The sequence below is a fragment of the Rhinolophus hipposideros genome (genome assembly GCF_964194185.1).
Source record: "Rhinolophus hipposideros genome assembly, chromosome: 16".
Classification (NCBI taxonomy): domain Eukaryota; kingdom Metazoa; phylum Chordata; class Mammalia; order Chiroptera; family Rhinolophidae; genus Rhinolophus; species Rhinolophus hipposideros.
The window spans coordinates 45,550,613-45,576,059 of NC_138062.1; the positions used below are offsets into that span (position 1 = coordinate 45,550,613).

General features: G+C 44.3%; 1 protein-coding gene across 2 annotated transcripts; it reads left to right on the forward strand.

Annotated features, from left to right (window-relative positions):
* Positions 1-64: 64 nt before the first annotated feature.
* SLC18A1 (solute carrier family 18 member A1) lies at positions 65-24,094 on the forward strand (the record flags this gene model as incomplete). Of its 2 annotated transcripts, XM_081076661.1 has the most annotated exons (16): positions 65-323; positions 2,121-2,332; positions 3,622-3,982; positions 4,595-4,653; positions 8,081-8,164; positions 9,057-9,149; positions 10,731-10,820; positions 11,060-11,103; positions 12,901-12,961; positions 13,043-13,138; positions 19,588-19,666; positions 20,580-20,631; positions 22,118-22,181; positions 22,446-22,565; positions 22,760-22,893; positions 23,681-24,094. In XM_081076661.1, 15 exons carry the CDS (start codon positions 2,209-2,211, stop codon positions 23,792-23,794), a joined length of 1,575 nt encoding a protein of 524 aa, XP_080932787.1. In that variant the 3' UTR covers positions 23,795-24,094. The 2 variants fall into 2 exon arrangements, with proteins under 2 accessions (XP_080932787.1, XP_080932788.1); XM_081076662.1 differs by lacking the exons at positions 65-323; positions 22,760-22,893 and having other exon boundaries at positions 2,209-2,332; positions 23,681-23,892.
* Between the last annotated feature and the right edge of the window lie 1,353 nt (positions 24,095-25,447).

Genomic DNA, 25,447 nt, shown 5'->3' on the forward strand with positions numbered 1-25,447 from the left:
TCAGGCCTAGGCAAGGGTTAAAGAACTCGATGCTAGATAAGCACAGATGAAAAACAGCGCAGCCCAGTACATCTCTGCTTAGGATAATTTCTCCTCTCCCTTTATTCTCCTCAGTGCTTTCCTGCCTCTGACGCAGGGAGCTAAGGGTCTGAATGAAACATGTTCCAATTAAATTTTTGTGGACAAAGGCCACACATGGCTTCCTCAGATAACAGGTGGCAATAAATCCATCAGCACAGCCACTTTCAGAGAACAGAGTCCCCACTGAACTGTTAGTAGGTGCCAGTGGCTCACTGAGTACCTCACACAAGATGGGCTCTAAGGTAAGAAATTTCTCTCTCTGGACAAATGCAATCCTTCCTTGTAATATGTGTCTCTCAGCAGAGAATTTTGATTCTAATGTAAAGTTGATGAGTCATTTGTTGGCAAATTCCTATTTGGTTGGTTGGCTACTTGGTTGGTTTTGTTTTGTTTGTATTTTTTGGTCTATCTTTATGGTACTTATTTTATCCTATTTTGCATTTTTTTAGTTTTCTATTGTTTTGCTTTTAGTCTCTTTACTTTCTTCCTTGTGTCTCCTAAGTAAATTTGTATGTAGAAATAACTTATTGATACAGAGAAATGAAGGGCTTAAATGATTGCATACATTTCCTGGTTAAAACTTAACTGGGATTTGGTGCAGTGGGACCTTTTGGTTACTTAGAATTGTGGTGTGGACAATGTTCTTCTCCCAGCCCTGGTCTTAGAACAGAAGAGAGTCATATAGTAGTTCAGTGCTTGGATACTTCCAACATTTGAGGCTGACTATTAAACCCCAGTAATAAACATTTAACATTATTTACTTCTTTTATTATGAAAGTGGTTAATTATGAAATATTTAGAAATTACAGAAAAAGAAAAAGAAGATAATTTAAGTCATTGATTATAACAGCTGACATTTGGGTATATATCTTTCTAGTCTTTTAAAAAATATGGACATAAATTTCTTTTTTATATAACTGAGGTCAAACTATACAGTTTAATATCTTTTTTAAAACTTAACATCATACTGAGAGTATTTTCTACATCATTGAAATTATTTGAAAATACGATTTTAAGAGCTGTTTACATTCTACCATTAAAATGTTTCATTTTTTCACTAATATAAACAATTCGGCAATTCATAATTTTAAACATAAGTCTTTGACTATACTTCTGATCATTTCTTTAGGACACATCCTTAGAAATAGAGTTACCAAATCAAAGGCTATCCAATTTTTGGAGCCTGATGAATTGCATGGTAGTAATCTATTTTAAAAGTTATGTGATACTGTTGATACCATAAGAGAAAAGCCCTACAAAAGAAAATGAAATTCTTGCCAGAAACTGTTGTTACCTGGAGATTCACAAAATACTGTTACTTAATGCTGCCTAATGACATGAAATCCTAAGTGTAAAACTAAGCAGGAAAGTTAGTATTTCATTTACACAGAGTAACACACCTTTCTGAGAAGGGATTTATAGCTTGAACAAAAGGATAGGCGTGCTTCTTGTACCACAGAGATGGGAAGATGGCAAGGTATACTCCTGCAGTTCTGTGACCTGAGACAAATCTCCCAGCCTAGAGTCTCAGATTTCTCATCTGTGAGAGAAAAGGGTTGGTCTAGGTGATTCTCAGTGGGCAGTGTGAGTCACATTGGTGGCACATGAGATATTTTGAGGTGATATACAGACATATACCATTGTTTTTTGTTGTGGTGGTTTTTTTTGGCATCGCACATAGTTATGTTTTCAAACAATAATTTATTTCAGTTGTTTTTAATGGAGTTAGAGGGAAAGACTAAGTAAATAATAATAGTACAAGTAGTCCTCAGATATGCCATAACCATCAAGGTGATAGGCAAATGGCTGACATTTGAAAAACAAAAAGCTAGGTGATCTCCAGAACCCTCATAACATGCTAGGCAGAATTCCCCATTTTAAAAAACTGGTAAGTGTAGTACTTACTTGGAAGGTATTCTGGAAACCAGGTGAAGTTAGTTATTAAGATGTATAAGAAGTGACCAGAGACACAGGCACAGGAATATTTCCAAATACCATCCTAGGTACTACATGCAACTCTGTACTTTTTATTTTAATAGTGAGTTTCACTTGCCTGGGCAGACTTTCTCCCCTCTTCGGTAAAGGCTGCAGAAGAACCTTCCCTGAGAACCCAGCCCAGTCCTCACCATGCTCAGGGCGGTTTTGGATGCCCCTCGGAGGTTGCTGCAGGAGGGGAGAGAGTCCCGGAAGCTGGTGCTGATAGTGGTGTTTGTGGCACTGCTCCTGGACAACATGCTGCTTACTGTGGTGGGTACGTCGGGGTCTTTGTGTTGGGGTAATTGCTCTGGGCTCCCACAACACACATGCTGAGTGCTTTCAGCAGTGAACGGACTTCACACAGAGTTTGCTGAAAAGTGGAGGACACAGCAGGAAATGGAGTCTGGAGCTTGCTAACCATTGCTGAAAGGCCCAGAGGTTCAAAATCAGAGAACATCTGACCAAAAAAATAGGCTGACTGAAGCCAGAATGGGCATTACTTTTCTTCCTCCTCATGCTGTCTTCCCAAGGTGCTCATGTCTCCAGTGGCCTCTGCAACAGTGAGTGTCTTCTCACTGTGTTGCCTTTCCAGCGTCTGCTCTACCAAAATAACATACTTTCTATCGATATCCAGGGTTTGAGCAGAACCCGCCTTCCTGGCGGTGCGTTCCCACAAAGTCCTGCTGTTTTTAGTTGGTAGACTATTCTTTACACTCAGTTATGCCAGTATATAAATGGGTGCTAAAACGTTTCCCCACTTGAGTAAAATGTATGCTTTTAAACAAGAAGCTTTCTGAGACAAATTGTTAATCCAATATAGTCAGTTCTTGTTATGTGTGGTTAGGTTCTCTAAAGTCACTGCAAACACTGAATTTAGACAATACTGAATCCTTGCTCCTACGGGAAATAGATACAGATCACATCCCATATAGATGAGAATCTCAAACCCATAAAACAATGCATCCTGGTAGATTCTATTTTCTTTTAAAAAGAGAAGATGAAGTTCAGAAAGTTAAGTGAGTGATTTGTCTGAGGCCGCGTCACTAACAGGTGCCCAAGTTGGGATCCCAGCTCTGTCCATCTGGCCCCAGAGCTGGAGCTCCTCACCCCACACTGGCCTGCTGCTCCTGTCTCCATGCTCTGCCATCTCTGCATGGGAGCTGAAACAGGAAAGCAGAGTTTGCCTTGTTCAACCTCAGCTGGGAAAGTGAGCATCTGATGACTCAAAAATTTCCCCACTATCCACATGTATGTCCAAGAAAAAGCACGATAGCTTCGCGAGTATTGATTTTGAGATTAAAAATAAATTTTAACCAGTAGGTGAATTGGCCAATACGGAATCCATGAATAATGAGGACCAATTGTATGACGGTTGGAATTCAGGTACTTTCGCTAATAGGATAATTTGGGGCAGGCGCAGTCTTTTCGTGGGTTTCAAATCATGTCACTTAGGACACCTGCCTTGAGCATGAAACTGAACCTCATAGCAATGCCCCTGAACTGACTAATGGTAGAAAGACAACCTGCTCTTAGCCCTCATGACTTGTCCTTCTTGACTTTCAGTGCCCATTGTGCCCACCTTTCTATATGCCACAGAACTTAAAGAAGTCAACACTTTGTACCTCGGCCCTGTCACAACTTCCCAGCATGGCCTCACTTCTCCTGCCTTTTCCACCATTTTCTCCTTCTTTGATAACAACACCATGGCTATTGAAGAAAGTGCGCCCAGTGGCACAGCATGGACAAATGGCACTTCTGGTACCATCAGCCCTCCAGTCACTGGAGCCATCTCAGCCCATAAAAACAACTGTCTGCTAGACACAGAATTCTTGGAGGAAGAGAACATACGGGTCGGCGTTCTGTTTGCTTCAAAGGCTCTGATGCAACTTCTGGTCAACCCATTTGTGGGGCCTCTCACCAACAGGTATCTCAACAGGGTGCTCAGGGGCTCAGCAGTAAGAGGATGGGCTAAGATATCACAAAGGTGGTTAGAAGGGAAAAAGAAAGAAACTCAGTTTTCTGTGCCCCAGGACAGTCAGCTGTTGGGAAAGCTGGTTATCCCAGAGGGTAGCATGATGTTGAGGAAATGCCATGGGCTTCATACTTTCTTAGTGATATAATGACTACTGAGTACCAAGAAGAGAACCAGTGCACAGAAGTATACCTTTGATGTTATTTCAGTGTTCTGGAACGTGGCTCCAATGGGATGAGGGTGCAAATGGGACAAGCCTATTCTAATCTAGAGCACTGGCTTCTTGGCAGGTGTGTTTGGAATTATCCTGATGTTTCAGAGGGCTTACACTCTAGCTAGGCTATCCTTTCTGGAAACGAATACTTTGGTCCTGGTCTGTGGATAAATTTGCAAGTTTGTTTATTTGCTTATGTGCATTCACATATCATATCCCATCTCTACACGTGCATTCATAGACATATTTTACCATGTACTCAAACGACTCTTGCCGGTTACATGAAAATATATAGTCTGAGTATAAGGATGTCTAGTGGAACTATAAGTGTTTTTTTTAATCCCTTTTAGGATTGGATATCATATTCCCATGTTTGCTGGATTTGTTATCATGTTTCTCTCCACAGTTAGTAAGTAATTTGCTTCTTTTTTTCCCCCTCCTCTTTGATATTATCACATGCACTGCAATGAAGGAGGCTGGGTTGAGTTAGCTAAGTGGCCTATGATGCTGATTTAAATGTTTTGCAGTTTTGGGCATGGGGCCTAGAATAATCATGGCAATTCAGTCTGGCTGGAATTTGTATATTCTGCTGTGGAATAAATAGTTCACTTCCTTCAGCTGGGGAAAATTGTGGAGGCTGTTTTACTGTGTGCGTGTGTGTGTGTATGTGTGTGTGTGTGTGTGTGTGTAATCCCTTGAGTGAGTTCAGTACAAACCTCCCATCTTTGGGAAGCGATCATATTATTTTGATATCCAGAGGTAAAAGGCAACTAACAAAGAACCTGAATTGGACAAGAGTAACTGGAAAATTCCCAAAAGTCAATTTCAAATAAGAACAATTGAAGGTTAGAAAATGTTCTTGCACAGAAAAACAGATTTGTTAAAGAAACAAGAAAGAGAAAGGTAAACAGTCTATCCAGTAGCCCATCAATATTCCTAAATAAATGGAGATGGAATAAGAACAGTGAGTGAAAAAAACATGTCTGGCAATTGACCCTGAGAATTCAAATAAGAAGGAATGAGAGGGGTGCTGTGGACCCCACTAGTGGCTCCTGATCCTCTGCTGACTGCTCGGAATGACACACGTTTTTCTCCCTCCTGTTTTGCTTATCTGCCTGTTGCTTTTCTGCCTTTTCTATTGCTTCTCCTCAGGTTTTCTTCCCTTCCAGCATAGGGCTTGACTCTTTAGCAACAAAGGCTTACACAGGAGTTTGTCGCACTCAGGGCTGTAAGGCTGCAAAGGACAGAAGCTCACTGTGTGATGTTCTTTCTGGAAACTGCAGCTTACTGGAGAAAATTCTAGCTGAATCCAAGAACATGAGGAAATTCAAGTTAGAAACGTTTATTGAACTTCTAGAAGCGCAGCCCATGCTAAACAGTAATTAAATACTAATAAGATGGTCTATTTCACCAAAATGAAACATTATTCATTCTACAACCCTTTATGGCTTGCATATATTATGCCTCAATGGTAAAAGTCTCTGTAGGAATGTAAAGAATGAAAAGACACATTTCCAGCTCCCCAGGAGTTGATGATGAGTTCATCCAGAGAGGTCATCCACCCAGCGCTAGCAGAGCCAAACACTAAACACGGAGAACTGCAGTGGAGAAAGACTGGCTATTTTATTACTATGAATGGTGCCACCCAGGAGAAGGGACAGCTAATGCTCAAAAGCCCGAACTCTTTGACGGTGCGTAGGTTACAGATTCTATAGAGCAAATGCACAAGACATCGTCGGTTAGGGGTTTCGGGTAGAGCTGGAGTTGATTGGACAACGGTGAGGTAAGGGTAATAAATCATTTCTTCAGGTCTTGAGGACAGTTCAGAGGTCTGTTTCAGCGTCCCCTTGTCTGCTTTCATGGAAAAGTAGCCTGGGGAATCATTCTAACTTAGGACTCAGGAGCTGAAACATAACTTAGCTCAAGATGTTATCTTTAGCCTGCCAGAAGTCCGGACCTTGTGATCTTTAGTCAGTCTGCACTACTGTCTCCTGCTGCCTTGGGGGCTGCTGATTATCCAGGGAAAAGGCTAGGTCTCCGAGGGATATACAGAGGGTGCAGAGTGCCCAAAAAATGTATACACAATTTAAGAAAGAAAAAAACTGCATTAAAATTGTAATATTCAATATATACTGACAACAAAAGATGAATACAAGTCATGTGTGTACATTTTTTTCATATATATATGTATATATATATATATATATATATATACATACATATATATATATGGAGAGAGAGAGAGACAGAGAGAAAGAGGTGATTTCTAGAGCTAGGGTTTAAAGCTAAATTTAATCAAAGTCATAAGGACCCTGGGTTTCAGTGCTTGCCTGGGGAAACGTGACAAACATCCTGCGGAATAAGATAATGCTAAAGAATCCCAGACTGTTTAGCATAAGGTCCTTGCCTGACTCGCTGCCAAAAACTCATGTTTTGAAAGTTTTTCTTATCTATCAAACTGTATATATTAAATAATAATTATTGTTGCCACCCCATAACCAGTGTTGTTATACTGAGTTGGCCTGATTCTAGCAAAGGTTTGGTGTTTCGGGTCTTCTATGTCATAGGAGGGTTAGGGCTTTGGAAATATTAATACTAAAACGAGATTGCTGCTATCTATTACCACCTTAAAGGCCCCCAGCTGGGGACATTGCTTAATATGATTAGGAGCTAAATGGTGTCAAGATGCAAAGTGAAAAAGAAATTGCTTTGGTGTTCCTAAATAGGATGTCTGACTATTTTCCTTTGCCTGGAGTTAAGGGGCCTCCCAGGATGCCAGACTTTCGGTTTTAAAACCAGGAAAGCGCAGGCAAACCGAGATGTATTGGTCACTGTATTCTCAAAAGATATAGGAAGAGCTGACCTTGAACAGATTGGAAATCAAAAAGCCTAGGAGAGGGTGCTAGAGGCCTGGCAAGGGCAGACCAAGCATGTGCATGTTAGGGAGACCGTGTGATTGTGTGGGGAAGGAGTGGGAGAAGATTATAAGACGTCAAACAAGCAAAAACCTCTGTAATGAATGGGCAAAGGGATTCCCATTCTGCTGATGCAGACAGCCTGGGAGGGAGTCTTCTGTCTTTCGGAGGTATTGCCCTGGAACTGGAGGTGAGACATGTCTGCACTTACCAACCTTACACCAATACCCTGTAATTTACTTTTTGATAACACACTCTTGTTTGGTTATCAGTTTTGTGTAGGTTAGTCTCTAGTAGACTCAACCTCTTCAAGAGTGTGAACTGGATGTCTATTTCATATCTGCTGCAGAGTCTAGCACAACTGCATGTTCAGTATTACTTAGTAAATACTCCCTGATTTCATTTGGCTAAAAGATCTTTCAATATAAGGTAAGGGGAAGGATCCGATTGGATAGCAAGACATTTTAATATCTACCCAATCAGCTACACATAGCTTTTGTGCCCGACCTCCAGGTCTCCCAATGGAGCCCAACAACGGCAAAGGTCAAAATCTGGGTGTTGCACATGAAGGATCCAGTTCCAAGACCAGGGCACTGGACTTCTTGGACAGCCTTAATTTCAGCGGTCAGAATGTTGGACGTCAGACTTCGGGCAGGAAATGTGGAAATCCAGCCTTTTATCCACTGCGCAGTGAATCAGCTTATGCTTCTGTGGTTTCTCGGGCTTCGTGCCAATTAAAATGCAATCCTGATGAACGGGTGGGAGATTAGAAAGGCAACTCCAAAAACAGGGATCAGTGAGCATGCTTGATTAAAACATATGCGTAATGGCTCACCTCTGTAATGTCTTGGCGCGTTTCTTGGTGGCCAGTGAACAAAGGCAATTTACTAACGGGGGCTTCTTGCTATTCTTTTTGCCCAGTGTTTGCTTTTTCTGGTACCTATACCCTGCTGTTTTTGGCTCGAACCCTTCAAGGCATTGGGTCTTCATTTTCATCGGTTGCAGGTAATGCTGACATTTTACACACACACGCACGCACGCACACACACACGCACGCACACGCACATGCATATACCACCTCTCCTACCATCTCTTACTACCTTCAGACCCTATAAGATTTACATGAAGAAATTAAGGAAAATATCCCAGGAGGCAGGAATTGTGATTCAAAAACAAGATAATTGTAGAATTGCTGTCAGTGTCTGTAAGTTCCTGACTTAACTTGCTCTGAACATGTTTAGATGCCGCTAGCTCAAGTCAGAGCAAGTCCAAGATAAAGCCATGAAGTAGGCCAGGCTTTTACTTAATGCCCCTCTGTGGTGTTTTCTCGGTCCCCTCTTACCCTTTTATAGGCACGGTACTGTTAATACTACCAGTAGCACTGTCACAGTTTGTAAAGTATTATCAAATACAATACTGAATGTAATCCTATGCCATTTTACACATGAATGAATGGACATGAGAGCCCAGCCCATGCTCTCTTCCAGGCACTTCGGACTTCCATGCTCTTTCAGGGCACCCCTGTTAAATAAAACAGCTCCTATGTTCATAGATTTTCCCTTCTTTGACTTACTCCATGTCTCTTCATTCAGGGAAAAGTACTAGGAAATGCTAAAATGATATGAAATGCAGTGTCATGGGACAACCGTACACTGTGTTACCCTGCCCAGAGATTTTTGCACTTCCAGCAATATTCTGAATAGGAGTGAGCAATGTGGGTATTTGAGGGAATGGTGGGGCAGTGTTTGTAAAATACTATGGGTTCAGTTTTGTAAAACCCCTCAAGCTGAAACTCTAGCTAAGATGACCCCTAAAGGTATAATAGGGCGGAGGCCAGGGACCCTGTGGGAGGAGCAGAGAGAACTCCTGCAGTGCCAACTTCATCTGTCACTCTCAGGTCTGGGGATGCTGGCAAGCATCTACACCGATGACGACGAGAGAGGCCGTGCCATGGGAATTGCCTTGGGGGGCCTGGCGCTGGGACTGTTGGGTAAGTGGCACCTGGCCCCAGATCTGGGTTCAGGAGGGTGAGGAACTGCAGACTCTCTGAAGATGGCTCCAGGAGGTAGGTTTTCCTAAGGTCAGGAAAGACAATATTTTTCTTTTCTTCTCTCCAATCATGTTTGAGTCCTTCTAAAATTTTGCCCAGGAAAGGCAAATCTCTTTCCCCTTAAGAAGCTGAATAGCCTATGAGGGCCTGGGAATGGCCCAGAAACCTAGTCTACTCAAGGGTGGATCTCCCCATGTTAGCCGCCACTGCCTCACCTTGGCTTCCAGACGTGTCCAGCTTTCAACGTGAGAGCAGGCTCTTCGTCAGATTTTGTGCTAAATGTGTTAGACAGAAACTCCTACAGTCCTCAGCACCATGCTGTGAGGGAGGAATGATTGCCCTCATTTTGGAGATGAGGATAAGAGAGGATAAGATGAGGATAAGATAGTCATCCAAGGTCACACAGCCTAGAAATGCCAGAGCCAGGACACAGACAGATTTTCTGGGCTCAAATCCCAAACTCCAAACCATAAGGTTGTACTATTGTTAAGGTTCATCCCTCATATGATTTAATTGACTGGTCGAACAAGCCACATACTTTTACTGAACACTTATTATATACAAGCACAATGCTAGCACAGAGGGGATAGAGGAAAGAAGCCTCAGACATGGTTCCTACCCTATAGGAGCTTACAAGCTAATTCAGGAAGAAACAAGTCTCTTCACTGGCATATACCCTGCCTTCTACCACCACGGGTAGATGGAACAGAACTCCTGCTCTTTGTTAGGACCCACCTACCCAATCACACAAGCTAAAACCAGTGCATTCTGGTCGTTCTCACCTCTCACTCCCAAATGAATATGCCCATTATATCCTCTACAAGGAAGGCACTTCTTCAAGGTTATCTCCTCATCACATTTCAGTTGGAATATGGCCTTCTGCCTGAACTCTAGCACAGTCTCTCCTTCGTCCAAGGTACTCTAGAAGAAGCTCCCCTATGTCCAGAGCTGGTGGTATTTCTCCCTTGCTAAAAATCACTGATGTTTCTTTCTAGGCCACGAGACCAAGTAGATGCTTTATCTTGATGTGCAGGGCCCTTGGCTAATCAACCTTCCCAACCTCTACTCTTTCTCTCCCAAGTACTCATATTCTAGTAGCACTGACTTTCTTCTACTTCTTCTCCAACCCCACTCTCTTTTCTGCCACCTCCATATTCTTCACACCAGTATTGATTTTTCCCCACCAGTGTTACCCACTTGACAAAGCCCAAGTAGCTACCTGAACTCACTCCACTGTGTTTAAACAGCACTTTGGAGATAGAAGCTTTGCTGTTGAGCTTTACTTTTCACCATGTTCTAATTATTTTCCCTCCCCCCCACCGCCCCCACCAATCATGCATGTTTTCTCCACCAGAACGTGTGTCCCTTGGAACCGGGTCTTCATCTCTGAATCTCTAGAACCACATGTGGAGGTCAGCCCAAGTAGGCCTCCAATAAATACTCATTGGATCAATGTGGACAAGTCACGCCTGCTGGGAACTGGCCCTCACCTCTGGAATCTGTGTCTACTTTGTCTTCCAGTGGGAGCTCCCTTCGGAAGTGTGATGTATGAGTTTGTTGGGAAGTCTTCACCCTTCCTCATCTTGGCCTTCTTGGCCCTACTGGATGGAGGTGAGTCTCCATAAGAAACCACCAGGAAGGTGATAGTCCAGGTCAGGTTGGGAATGCAGTATGTATGGTGTGGTGTCAGTCTGGACATGTTCGAATGGATCAAGGATTGCACACGGAAAGAAGAAAGAAACTCAGGGAGTTAGATCTGTGCTTGATACGGTGATAGCAGTGTGGCTGTTAAAAGCCTCCAACTAATCAATGGACAAACTAAACTGTCACTCTCCTGCTTTCTTTCTTAGCACTCCAGCTTTGTATCCTACAACCTTCCAAATTCTCTCCTGAGGTAAGTAGACACCAAGCTCCATTGTCAAGAGGTACATATAGAATGGCTAAGTACAGCGACCCAGGCATCTCTAGGTCATCCCTGTCAAACCATGAGAAGAAAGGTAAAGAGGAATGGAGTCAAGGAAAGAGAACTATACGTGGATTCCCAGATAGAGTCATATTTAGGGTAGTGTGAGGGGTTCAAAGGGAGTTTGGCTTCATGTTAGATGAAGATGGAGGAAGGGCCTTATGAAGAATCAAAGAAACCGTATGAGATTGATAGATAGATAGATAGATAGATAGATAGATAGATAGATAGATAGATAGATAATAGATAGACAGACAGACAGACAGACAGATAGATAGATAGAATCATACACTACATAACGTTTTGGTCAAGACAGACCGCATATACAACGATGATCCTATAAGATTATAATGGAACTGAAAAGTTCCTATCACCTAGTGACATTGTAGCTGTTCTGACATCATAGCCATCATAATGTCACAGCACCACATATCGTTCATGTGTTTGTGGTGTCAACAACCCTCCCGGGCTGCCCATCATATAAAAGTATGGCACATACAAGTATGTACAGTACATAATACTTGATAATAACCAACAACTCTGTTATTGGTTTATGTACTCACTATACTGTGCTTTTTATCGTTATTTTAGAATGTACCCTTTCTACTTGTAAAAACAAGAGTTGCTGTAAAACACTGCGCTGTGTTACGCTGGCAGCAGCTTCGTACATCTGGTGCTTACCGCACCTCCTGTTTACAACATGTTCTCCTGTGCAGCTCTTGTGCTGTTTTGTACTGTAACATCCTGTACAGGCTTGTGGCCCAGGAGCAATAGGCTACACCACATTGTATAGGTGTGTAGTGAGTGACACGATCGTGTGGGCACTCCATGATGTCTGCACAGTGACTAAATGATCTAGACACATTTCTCAGAATGTATCCTTATTGTTAAGCAGCATGTGACTGTGTGTGTGTGTGTGTGTGTGTGTGTGTGTGTGGTCATGTGCTAAGTTTATATATATACGGAGGGTGTCAAAAACTGTATACACATTTTAAGAAAGGAAAAAACTATTAAAATTGTAATATTCAATATATACCGATAGCAAAAGATGAACACAAGTCACGTTTGACTCCTGCAATGACAAGAGGTGCTCAGAGTTACCATCTGTGCCCAGACACTTCTGATTATTGCGAACTACTGCTTGAGCCACGTTGACCAAAGTGTCCACTTGTATACGTTTTTTGGCATATATATATATGTGTGTGTGTGTGTGTGTGTGTATATGTATGTTTGTGTGTATATATATGTATATATATGTATATTTAACTCAGAACCAGAAGGAGATAATGACTTTGGGATCTGAGTATTCATAGTGATAACATCTCAGAGCTAGAGAAGCCCTTGGAGGCCACCCAGGCAACCTCTCTTCCAAGAGCATCCTTCCAGACTGTCATTCTATCACAGTCAAATATCAGAGCTGGTATTTGTCTGACTCTAGGCCAAAGATGGCTCTGAGAAATCCCTATCCCATGAAGAAAGATAAGAAAGTGCAAAACAAATGGGAAAGTTTGATCTAAATATCCTGATTTTGTAGCCCAGTCAGACCAAAGTGTAGGTAACCTAGGGACCCACTGCTTGTGATTGGCATCTGAAGTGGGGCAGCATTGTGGAACTGAGCCCTGACCCTGTGGGGCTGCACTAACTCCAGGTGTGCACATTCTCAGATTCTGTGAAAATAGGAAATGTATACAAAGTACAAATGGAAGTTTGTGTTGTCCATGTTCTCAGAGTGCCAAGGGGACTCCGCTCCTTACACTTCTCAAAGACCCTTATATCCTGGTGGCTGCAGGTAAGCTGACAATGCCTCCCTTGGGGTTCAGAGACTGTGGGCTTCCGGGCAGCCATGGTGCCTCACAGAACTGTCCCCCAGGCTCCCTCTGCTTTGCCAATATGGGAGTGGCCATGCTGGAACCCACACTGCCCATCTGGATGATGCAGACCATGTGCTCCCCTGAGTGGCAGCTGGGTAAGTGACCTCAGTCCTCAACTCAGGCTTGAGCAGAAGTGTGCACCGTGGGCCCTTTCTGAGGTCATTAAGAAACATCATCAGATTGAGTTCTTCAGGGTCAAAGAGGGACAATGTGCTTCCTTTGTAGAATTACCTGCCCACTCACACCTGTGAATCAAGCCCGATTGGGTGGGTAGAAGCAGCTCAAGCAGGGCAGGGTGGGATGGGGTTGATGGGGGCGATGGAGCAGTAACTTCCCATGTGGTAGACCCATTAATGACTTCTAGTCAGAGGGCCTAGGTTTTCATTTAGGCTCCGTTGATTGGCTATGAAAACTGCAAATCACGGGAACTTTCTGAGCATCGCTTTCCTCATCTCTAAAATAGGTATCAGAGTACTATCTAGTTCAAAGGGTAATTTGTGGGACAAATGGCCTTCTATGTGGAAATGCTTTGCACCTGTAGAATATTAATGTGTCCCACCATTACCATCACATTTTGTCTCTTCAACGCCCCTTCCCCCAGATTACCCTTTCACTATCTTTTCACTCTAGAAAAGGGAGCTTGTGGAGTATGTTGTTCTGTAGCCCTCACCTAGGGAAGCTGCTGGGCTCTGTGCCCCAGTAGAGAGCTCTGGGCCCAGGAGAGAGGCCTCCAGCCTCCTCTGCTCCTTGGAGAGATGTCCTTGTGATCCATCTGACCTTAGAGAGGAAGTGCTTGCCCTTTCCAGCCTGAGGACAGGGGACAGAGAAGGCTACGTGCAAATCGCTCAGTCACTGCAGGGAGGACGGTCTTATGGGGCCGGCGGGGAAGCTGATCAGAACCTGATATAGATCAACATGCAACCAAAAGCACCAAATCTAATTTTTAGGGCACGATTCTAAGCAAGTCTTCCAGCCCCAAATTGAATTTTTCTGGGCTGCAGCTGCCTCTGACCATGACAGTTAATCGAGTTAGTTGTGTGCTCGTGGCAACCAGCATATCCCCTGCAGAGGCTCCAGCCATGCAGGTGGGAACCTCCGCCCAAAGTGGCCCTTCTCCAGCTTTCTTCACCCACAGGAGAGAATGTTAAAAGCTAACTAGTCATCAGCCAGTAACTGGTAAATTGTTGACTTAATTGTAATCGTCACAACAGTCTCTATTCGCACTGTTTTCTCTCAGTGCAGAGAAGCAGACAGGCAGGTGAGTCCCGAGGAAGCTCACAGGGTAATTCCACGCGGGGGGCCCCCCCCTGCAATGGAAGCTGCAGGAGAAAGCCCTCGGACAGTCAGTCTGAGCAGGAGGAGGCTTTGTCTTCCTCTAGCCTTTACACCTTCGTCAGTGCTGTCTGCCTCAAATCGCCTAAAGAACCTGTTAAAACTTAGATTGCTGGTCCCCACCCAGCAATTCAGTGAAACAAGTCTGCATTCCTAGTGAACTTCCGGGTGATGCTGAGATGGCCTCAGCGACCACACTTTGAAAAATATCGCCCTAAATGCAGAACACCTCTCCGTATTGGGAGGAGAGGAGGTGAGGCTTTTGAGAGTGGTTGTCACGTGTGACCGAGCACTCCCTGAATGGCCCCTGTGTGCCCGCTGCTCCCTCTGAGTGGAGGACAAGCTCAGTTTTTGAAAACAGTCCTGCCTGGGTTTGAATCCTGATGGCCTCCTACTGGTTGTGACCTTGGGTAAGTTATTTAACTTCTCATGGACTCCATTTTTTTCATTTGTAAAAATGGAGTTGCTTTCCAGCATTGTTTTCAGAATTCAATGGATCTCTGAATGATAAAGGGATTAATCAGCACAGTGCATGGAATACAGGACACACTCAGTAAACAAAAATCATTACTACCTTTGTGGTTGTTTTTGTTTAAATCACCCCAATAGTCATAGTTATGTGTAATCCCCATCCTCGATGTGCTGTGAAAAATACATGTATGTCTATGGACGTATAGTCTGGAACACCTGTTTTGCACAGAATGCCACTGAAATGCAAACTACACTCGGGTGCTAAAGAATAAGCCACACTGAGGAAAATCTCATTCAGGGAATTCCACCTCATTTGAAATGACGTTGAAGATGATATTGGAAGGCTAGTGGGCTTCCTAGAGGAGCTCGTTTCCAGATATCAGGTAAACAGTTAATTAGCTATAACTTCTAAGAATTTTAAAGCAAGTAAACATAAACAAATGTGTACAGTTTGAAACAGACTGCCACCTGTACAGATTGAGTAGATAAAGCCACTAACGTATATTTCACTTCCGCCCCAGAGAAGAGAATATTAAAAGCAAACAAGCCATCAGCCAATAACTGGTGAATTGTTGACTTTGGGTTTAATTGTATTTGTCACTACAGTTTCTATTAGGCAGCACTATTTTCTCTCAGTACAGAGAGTGAGAGAGGCTGATGAGATCCACCGAAACTCACACTGCTGATTCCAGGCAGTGCCTCGTGCCAGAGTCATCTGTGCTGCCACACTGATGGTGCAAGTGGTAGAAACACCCAGAGTTGGCGTGAGAAGGTGTGGGTCCAACTCCTGACCCTGTCCTCAGCGGTTATGATGCTAATAATTAATAATTAATATAATTATTAATAATTAATAATTAAGTACACAGGTGACATTTATTCTGGGCCAGAGGCTGTGCCAAATGGTTGATATATGTTACGTCATTTAAGTCTCACAACCAACCTACGTAGTAGGAATTATATTATCCCCATATTTCAGAAGTTTCTTCATCTGACCCAATTTCCCATTGCCTCCCAACCCCGGGCCTTGTGGAACGCCCTGTCATGGACAGGCATCCTGTACCCTCAGCCTCTTGTCTGAACATGTCCTTCATCTTCTCGCCCTAACTGAGACACGAGAACACCATTTCCTGCAGCCCTGTTGGTGGAAAGTCCACGTTCCTCCAGATTTTGCTCTCCTTTGCTGCTTCTGACTCATTTCTTCTTTATTCTCCTTCAAAGACCCCAACTCCTTTAGAGATCATGTTGTTAGAGTATACTGACACCCCTCTTCTTTGCGAACCCTTAGTAATCTTTTCATTCATTAAAGCTGTCAACACCTGGCGTGTATTCTTTATAATTCTACTCCTGTCACCGTTTTTTGTGACTTCAGTGTCCAGGTGGATAATCCTACGAACATCTTGGCCTGTTCCGTAGTCTACTGTCTTGCAATCTTTTTCTCCTCTCCACCTTAACCAAGCAAACCTCTGTATAATCTTGACCTCGACATTATCATTAATTGTCTCGCCTCTGAAACCTCAATTCTAAGCACTCTAATTATCACCTTACATATTCCCTACTCAGGTATTCTAATACCTCTATACCAACACATTTTGGCCACATTGAGATCACCAATCCATGGGCCTCAGTTCTGGTTCTATTTCCATCACCACTCATGTCTTCACTTCTTTCTTTACTCAGCTTGGAGTCCATCATGATGGATCGAAATCCATTATTAATGTCACTCCTTTGAGACCATTGGTATTCTTTTTCTGACTCTCCCGTGGGGTTGTCACATGGCCAAGCTTTGACTCTGCTTAAGCCTATCTGGTTACCAACTCCTTGCCTGCACATAAGCAATGCAATGGGACTGTAGAAAAACACACAACCAGGCTGGGTCTCACCTTAGATTTATGGCCACAAACCTAAAGTAGGTTTTTTGTTTTTGTTTTTAGCTCCTCTATAATCTTTTTTATAAATTTATTTTTAATTATAGTTGACTAAAGTAGGTTTTTACACTGTCCAATAATCTTTCTATAAGTCCCACTTTCTTTCTTTTTTTTTTTTGGCTTTTTTAATTATTAGTTTCAGGTGTACAAAGCAACATAATGATTAGACATTTACAACCTTCACAAAGTGATAACCCCAACAAGTCTGCTACCTCTCTGACACTGTACATAGCAATTACAGTACCATTGACGATCTTCCCTATACTGTACTTTACATCCATGACTATATATATTTCATAATCATAGCTGACATTCAGAATTATTTTATATTAGTTTCAGTTGTACAGTGCAGTGGTTAGGCATTTATATAATTTTTGAAGTAGTCCCCTGATAAGTCCAGTATCCATATGGCACCATACACAATTTTTACAATATTATTGACTATATTCCACATACTGTTTTTGTGACTACCAACTTGTACTTCCTACTCCCTTCATCTTTCTCACTCATCCCCCCCAACTCCCCTCGCATCTAGCAACCATCAGTTTGTTCTCTATATCTACGAGTCTGTTTTTGTTTTGTTTATTCATTTATTCTGTTTTAGAATCCACATATAAGTGAGATCATATGGTATTTGTCTTTCTCTGTCTGACTTAGTCTCCTTCCCACTTTCCAAAATGACTGTTATACTTCTCCATTCAGACCTCCTATACACCCTTATCTCTTCACCTTCATCATTCTCAGCTCCTAGTTGTTGAGGAAATAGAAGGGAACTCACACATTCCCATCATTAAAAATACCTAGTTTTCCTGCACCTGTATCCACATCACTGCTTTCTCTTTATGGGTGAAGCACCTCAGCTCCTATCAAAGGCCAAACTCCTTGTTTTTTCATCTTCTAGATTACATCCTCTCTCATCTGCTCCACTGACTGCTCTTTTTCCCCTTTGTAATATCCTCCTCTGCTAACTTATTTTTTTGTAATTAAAATGTATTGGGGTGACAATGGTTAGTAAAATTACATAGGTATCAAGTGTACGATTCTGTAATACATTATCTATATATCACATTGTGTGCTCACTACCTTCGGTCAGCTCTCCTTAGGTAGGAGTCCTTGAAGGCTCAGACCTTCTTCTCTGTCTCATCTTTCTTAGATGAGCCCAGCCATTTCCATGGCTGTAAAGCCATGTATAAATCAGTGAGTTGAACGTTCACATCTGTGTTCAGGATCTGTCCTGGGAACTCTAGACTCATGTGCGCAACTGCCTGGCGTCTCCAGTTGGATGTCTAATAATCCTTTCAAACCTCTCATGATCTCCCCAAGCTTTTTCTTTAGCTCCAGCCACCCAACTGATTAAGACAAAAATCTGGGAGTCATCTTTGATTTCTCTTCCCGCCCCACTCCTACTATGCTCGCACCCAATCCAACAGAAAATTCCACTGACACTACTTGCAAAATATCTCCCATTTTATTCACTTCTCTCCATAGTGACCTCTGAGTCTCTGTCACTTTTCTCCTGAGTTCTGAAGGTGGCTCCTGCCTTCCACTCTTGTCCTGGGAACCCATTCTTCTAACCAAACCCAAGGGACATTAAAGATATAAATCAGAATCTGCTATTTCTAGCCAAAGCTTCCCATTTCCCTTGGAATAAATTCCAAATTTCGGTCATACATTTTCTATCACTCTCCACTTTGCTCATTGTGTTTCAGCCACACTTTCAGACCTCCTTTCTGTTCCTAGAACAGACTAAGTGGTTTCTTCTTAAAGCCTTTATATTTACATTAGGTGTTTGTTTGGGGGGCTTGTTTATTTCTGCTTGAAAACTCTCTTTTGATTATTCAGGCCTCACCTTAAATGTCACCTCCTCAAAGAAGCCTTCCCTGAGCTCAAATCTAAATTAGCCCTTATTCCTGGTCATTGTGCCATATCACCACATTAAATTTTCCTCACAGAACTTATCGTTTTTCAAAATTATCTTTTTCATTTTTTTCATTTGCTTGTTTATTATCTGTCTCCCTCCCCCTTGAATATAAGCTCCCCAAAACGAGGCTTTTGTCTATCTTAGTGACCCTTCTATTTTCAGCCCCTAGAATACTTGGCACATAGTAAAAGCGCTTTAAAAGTACTGAATGATTGAACAGATGACAGAGACTCAGAGAGGGTAAATAAATTGCCCAAGTTCACAGAGCTAACACTTGGCCAAGCCACAGTGTGAATCCAGAACAGTGGGGCTCCCAGCCCATTCGAGAGCTCCTGACTCTATTGTCACAGAAAATAGTGTGACCAGGGCTTCAGTTTACAAAATATTTTACATACTTATCTAAGTTGCTCCTCACTATAAACTGTGATGATTTAATCATAGCTTTATTTTTCCCAGATGTGGAAACCAAGGCTCAGAAAGGTTTAGTAACGTACCCAAGGTTACGACCTGCACAATAGAAGCTCAGGTAAATAGCAAGGCAGGATTTTGCTTCCCAGGAAGTATGTACGTCTTTCTCTAAAGCTCATGTTCTTATGCTGATAGCCAAGGATATTTTATACAGAGAATGGCTCATTAGGGCCGTTCATCTACGTGGGTGCTGGAAGCTCATTCAATGTATCGAAGCTAAACAAAGCACTGCTCCTGAGGATCGCAGAGGTGTGGGATCCTACAGGATCGGCTCTGGGTTTGCACAAGGATCTCCAACCCACAGAACAAAGTGGTTTGCATTCCTGAAGGTAACAGGGAGACTTCACCATCTCCCTGGAAGGAGGAAACAAGGTGTTTTAGGGTAAACGGGGCATGTCCTAAGGTGCGGACCTTTGTCTTTCTACAGGCCTAGCTTTCCTGCCTGCCAGCGTGTCCTATCTCATTGGCACCAACCTCTTTGGTGTGTTGGCCAACAAGATGGGTCGGTAGGTAGCCCGGGGATCTAGGAGGAGCAAGAGGAATGTAAGATAGGACAGTGTTGTGAGGTTGTCCGTGCACCTGGGATGATGAACAGCTTCTATGAGGTTGAAAGTTTACAACATGTACATGTGGATAAAAACTGCCCAACGGGAGGATGGGGGTGGGTAGGTGGTAAGGCAGTATAGAGAAAGGATGGTCCTGAGCTGCCTGCAATAGAAAAGGCAGTGAGGGACAGCCCTGACTTTCCAGTTGTTTGTCGTCCAGTTGAAGAAACTACACAGAGAACAGGTATGAAAAAAGCAGTACTTTGGGGCAGCGGTTGTCAAACTATGTTCCATGGAGCCTTAGGGAGCTCTGCAGAGGTGTGTCAGAGGCCCCCAAGCGGTGGGGACTAGGAGGTATGAGTCTGGATTCTGTTCCTTCACTACAGTAAGAACCGCTTTAATTTTTATCTTTGAAGTTCAGCACAAGGATTTTAAAAATACGCTTAAAAACCACTGCTATAAAAAATCAGAGACAGGAAGACGTGTGGTATTTTTGAGTCTGGTTTTTGAGCTAGACCTTGAAGACCCAATCAAATATGAATAGGGGAGAGCTAGTCTGAGTTGGGAAACAGCATGAATTAAGTTTGAGGGTTACTCCCAAGGGGCAAGTACCTTCTCAGTCAACTGGTTCTTCTTCTAAGGGAAGGAAGAATAGGTCCCATTGCACCTCCTCTGCTTCTACTACGGAAAGAGGCATGGAGCCTGGGAAGAGAGGAGGGCAAGGAAAGGACATGTACAGATGGGTTCATCTTCTCAGGTCCTAAGGGGTTCCCAGAGTTAGGGTGGCAGGACTAGCTAGAGTGGTGGTGATGGGGTGACAGGCAGAAGGCATCTCTCTCCTTTGCACCATTTGATGATAGCTCTTTTCTCCCAGGTGGCTGTGCTCCCTGATTGGCATGGTGGTAGTCGGTACCAGCTTGCTTTGTGTAAGTATAATAAGGTCTAGTGGAGAGAGAGAAACCAGACATTTAAACACCACTTTCCTTTAAAATGAGCAGAGGGTTGACTTGGCAAGGACTGTCAGAAAGACCCTTTCTGCGTATGTAGGAATTCAGCACTAGGAGAGATGTCATCAGGCATTCCATTGAAGAAAGGTGGGGAAGGAGAGGCAGAGGCCAATAGGGCCACTGGAGCCAGAGGTCTGAGGCTCTATGTACAAGTATATGAAGCAGTACATATTGGTATCTATTTCTGGGGCCAGCAAGATGGTGCATTTTATGACTTCATTTATTCATCCTGCCCTGACAGCACCCTGTAAGCCACTAAGTGAACCATCATCTGTGCCTCAACCTCCAGCACCAGAATGTTTGGTGGAAGAAAGAAGGGCTTCTCCATTTTCAAGACCCCTGTTCAAGCTCTCTAAGCATTCCTTTTCTCCTCACATGGGGATCTTAAGCACACTTGCCTCCTAGGCTTGAGGGAGCTGAGAACAAGACTGTAAAACACTGAGCACTCAAGAAAGGCTGAGGTCCTGGCCAGGAGTACAAGCTCCAGGTTCAGTCCCAGCTTTACCACTTGATGCTTGCGTGACCTGACCTAGTTATGTCCCCTCTCTATGCTCAGTATCCTCCTCTGTGCAGAGAGGATTCTGATAGCACCTCACAGGGTTGCTGAGATAATCCATATAAACCACAGCAGTGTCTGGCATATAGGGAGCCCATAGTAAATCTTAGCCAATACTCTTGATAAAATATAAATACCCCTTGAGGAATCATTCCCCCAAATTATTATCCACTACTAACATCTAAAAGGTAGGTTAAACTTCTGAGGGGGTGAGTGTGCTGGGAAAGCAGTTTTGGGTGACAGATACCCAGGGAAGGAAGTAAGGAACCAGCACAAGAGGAAAGGAAGGCTTCTGTGGGTAATGGGGAAGACAAGACAGTGAATTTCACAAGCCTGCTGACGCCAGCTGCCCTCTAGTTTATGGGTAATTCGTTATTGGTGGCTCCTCTCTGTTTTCTCTCTCCAATGGCTACCAAGTTAGGGTTTGGCAGAGATCTTTGGATGATATTGCTAATAGAAAGGAGAGGAGACTCCCTTCATTCAGTGAAGAATGAGGACAAAAATGTGTGTCTAGGTGGAGGGGGATAGAGAAAGGGGAGGAAGGGTCTATGCAATAGAAAAGGACCATTGTTATGGTAGAATGGAGTCAAATATGAAGCTCAAACTTGATCTTGCCACTTAGCTCTATAACTTTGGACAATGCATTTAACCAAACAGCACTAGTCTAGGTTTCAAATGGAGGTCAAGAGTCTTCTTCACAAGGAGGTGTGAGAATCCAAATAGATAATATGTGTGGCACAGAGCACGTGTTGTTATAAGTGCATTTCCTGGGAAAGCGCTTTGTTGTTGTGCCGCCCCCCACGTAGCCCTGCTGGACTCATGATGAACTCTTCCTTCTCCCCGATACAGGTTCCTCTGGCTCATAATATTTTTGGCCTCATTGGCCCCAATGCAGGGCTTGGCTTTGCCATAGGTAAGAAGTCCCGTAAAGGAAACAAGAAGTCCCTCAATGTTGGCTTTGAGGCTGATCCAAGGAGGTCTGTGGAAAGACCGAAAGACAGGAAGCAGCTGGTACAGGTGGAGGGAGCTGGGCTTGTAGTCCCACCTGGAATGGCTGCTGTGCTGAGGGCGGGGCAGCAGACTAAGGGCCTGGACTAGGGGCGGGGGAGGGAGAATGCACCGACAGGGAGGGGCCTGGGGGTGTTGCTGACAGGTGTCCTGTTTGCTCTGACCACAGGCATGGTGGATTCCTCCATGATGCCCATCATGGGACACCTGGTGGACCTGCGCCATAGCTCCGTGTATGGGAGTGTCTACGCCATCGCCGATGTGGCTTTTTGCCTGGGCTTCGCTGTAGGTATGTTGGGGGCAGGAGAGGTCTCCCTTTTCTGTTGTGTACCACCTGGAAGTAGAGCTGGGAGGCTGATCCTCCCAGGGTACCAGAGATACCTGGCCCTGGGAGCCCTCTGGGTCACCTACTGTCCCTCCCATGGTGTCTCCCATGTGATCGAGGCTCAATAAACACTAGTGACTTTGATTTGTTCCTCACAGGCCCATCCACCGGGGGTGCCATTGTGCGTGCCATTGGCTTCCCCTGGCTCATGGTCATTATCGGGGTCATGAACATCATCTATGCCCCTCTCTGCTACTACCTGAGGAGCCCCCCTGCCAAGGAGGAGAAGCTTGTAAGGGGCTCTGATTACTGCTTTAAAAAAAAATCTTCTGTGTCTTTCCATGTCTCTCATTCCTTTTCATCCTGTGCTCTTATTTCCTCCCTCCTTAATTGTCTCTCTGCTTTGCCATGTTTTCTAATCCCTTTTACATCTTTATCTTTCCTTTGTGCCCATCCTCATTTTCCCGTCTCTCCCCTCACTTTTCTCTTACGCCAGGCAGTTAAGCAGAGTACTCAGAAGGAAAAGGGAAGTTTGTAAAGAGTTGCAAACAGGTGCCATCGAAGGTAATCTGAAGTTGCAGTATGTGTAGTTACTAAATTACCAAATTATCTCCCTAAAATTGGCAGAATTCCACTGGGTAGATTCATTCATTCATTCACATCCACTATTATCTTTACCAGGTCAAAACCCCAGGGCAGAGAACCACATCATACAATTTTAGTTAACAAGATACTTTCCTCTTATTGAAGCATAAGCACCTTGAGGGTCTGTGTGGGTTAGAGATGGATGTTCTGAAAGGAATAGGGGAAGGTCTGATGGGGGGTGGTACCAATTTTATCTGTAGCCTGCTCTACCACTGTTAGGTTTCAATGAAAACATCAGATGTTTGTCTTGACTAGGGGCGCTACACCTAGGTGCCCTGGGAAGCCTGTGCACATACAGAAAGCAGGAAGAGGGTCCTATGCTTGCTCCTTGAGCCTTTCCTGAGCAATGCCAGACGTGGATGAACTAGCTGGGAAAGGAGTAGGGAGGCTGGTTAAAGATGTGCAGTGATTCCTCTTCCTGCCTCTTGCTGCAGGCAATCCTGGGCCAGGACTGCCCCATGGAGACCCGGATGCATGCAGCCCAGAAGTCCAGGAGGGCATTTCCCCTGGGGGAGGACAGCGATGAGGAGCCTGGCAGTGAGGAGTAGCAGCAGAAGGTGGCCCCTGAGCCTGTCACGTGTGGATCCATGAGGCCCAGACGTCAATGACCACCTCTTTCCCTGGAACCACATCACCATGGGCCAATCAGTAGGCTTCCCTTCCCTCTTCCATGGGCGTCTCTTTTCCTCCCACAGGTGCCGTCTCAGGTTCTGTCCTCACCTGTGTAACCCATAGCTCTCCCTCTATGTTTTCATGCCTCAGGCGGCCCATCTTTTGTGGGAACACAGAGTGATGCTTTCTTGCAGCTTCTGGGAGGCTGATTAAACTTGAGCTGTGACAGGTTCGGCAACGGATGACTCATTTCCTGGAGGCGGCACAATATGCCCCTGAAACCAGTGGGGTGACTGACAAACCTCATTTCATCTGCTGTTTGATTTTCTTTGGCACATTCCCAACAGACTAACATGGGTTTGTGCTCTGTTCTCAACACGATCCTCCCTGCCGAGTTTCCCTCCGTGGTTTCCCAGCTGAGCTGAGAAAGCGTCCTCAATGTTGTACTGCTGCCATATTGCCAGTTTGGGAAAGCTTTTGCCTGGTTTTTGTAAGCTGGGTGTTTCTTTCTATGGCAAAACCTACAGCCGCTAACATGACTTTGCCCTCAGTGAATGGGAGGTTCCACTTTTCTTCATCACCAAACGGAAGGGAAAGAGCCCATTTCTCTTATGCTTGAGTTACTGGCATTCTCACTATGTCCCCTGTGGGTTTCTACCTTTCCTAAACCTGTTACACTCTGAGAAATAAAAGAGGACAGAGAAAACATCTACGAGCCTGTCATGCAGGTGTCATGCAGGGTCTCAGCTCCCACTCTCCACATAGAATGCAGGATGTGGTGAGGCCAAAAAGGAACACCCACGGAGCCATAGATAGGGGAGTCATGCCACTATATTCTCATTGGTGGCTGGGTTGGAGGCACAGGAAACAGGAGCCACACTATCCGCAACCTGCCCTCCACTTCTCCACTTCTCTGCAATCCACAACCCACACTCCACCATACTAACTGCAATCCACGCTTACCAGCCATCATCTTCTTGCTAGCCCCCATTTGCTGCTAGCGTAGCCACAGCAGTTATATTAGTGGCCAATGGCTCACTTGTTACAGCTGACGGCCAACTAGCCACAGCTGATGGCCATTCAATCACAGTCGATGGCCATTTACTACCTGAGCCAGCACCTTTCCACGTGAGGGCGAGAGCCTGGAAATTGCACTCCTGGCTCTGTCCCCACACTTCACCCCTACAGCGTCTCACCTCACAAACTATGTGACAAGCGTCTTCCCCAAGTGGCCCTGTGTGAGGAGCCTGGAGGTGAATGCAATATCCTGGACACAGCCAGGCCTCTCAGGGCACCACCAGTTCTTCTGGGCACAGCCAGACTGCCTGGACTCAGCCAGGGCTCTCAGGGCACTGCCACTCTCTCTGGGCCTCTCAGGGTACTGTGTGGGAACAACAGCAACTTACAGCCAAGGTGCTTACATATTCTCGATGGTGGCCGGTCAAGACACAGGAAGCAAACATCCATCGGTTCCACTACATGCTGGTACATTCCCAAGCAAACAGTCTAACAGTCCATCAAATCAGGGATGGGTGGCAATTCCCCATAGTTCACAGTCATTCGCGAGGGCTATGAGCCTCACAATTTGT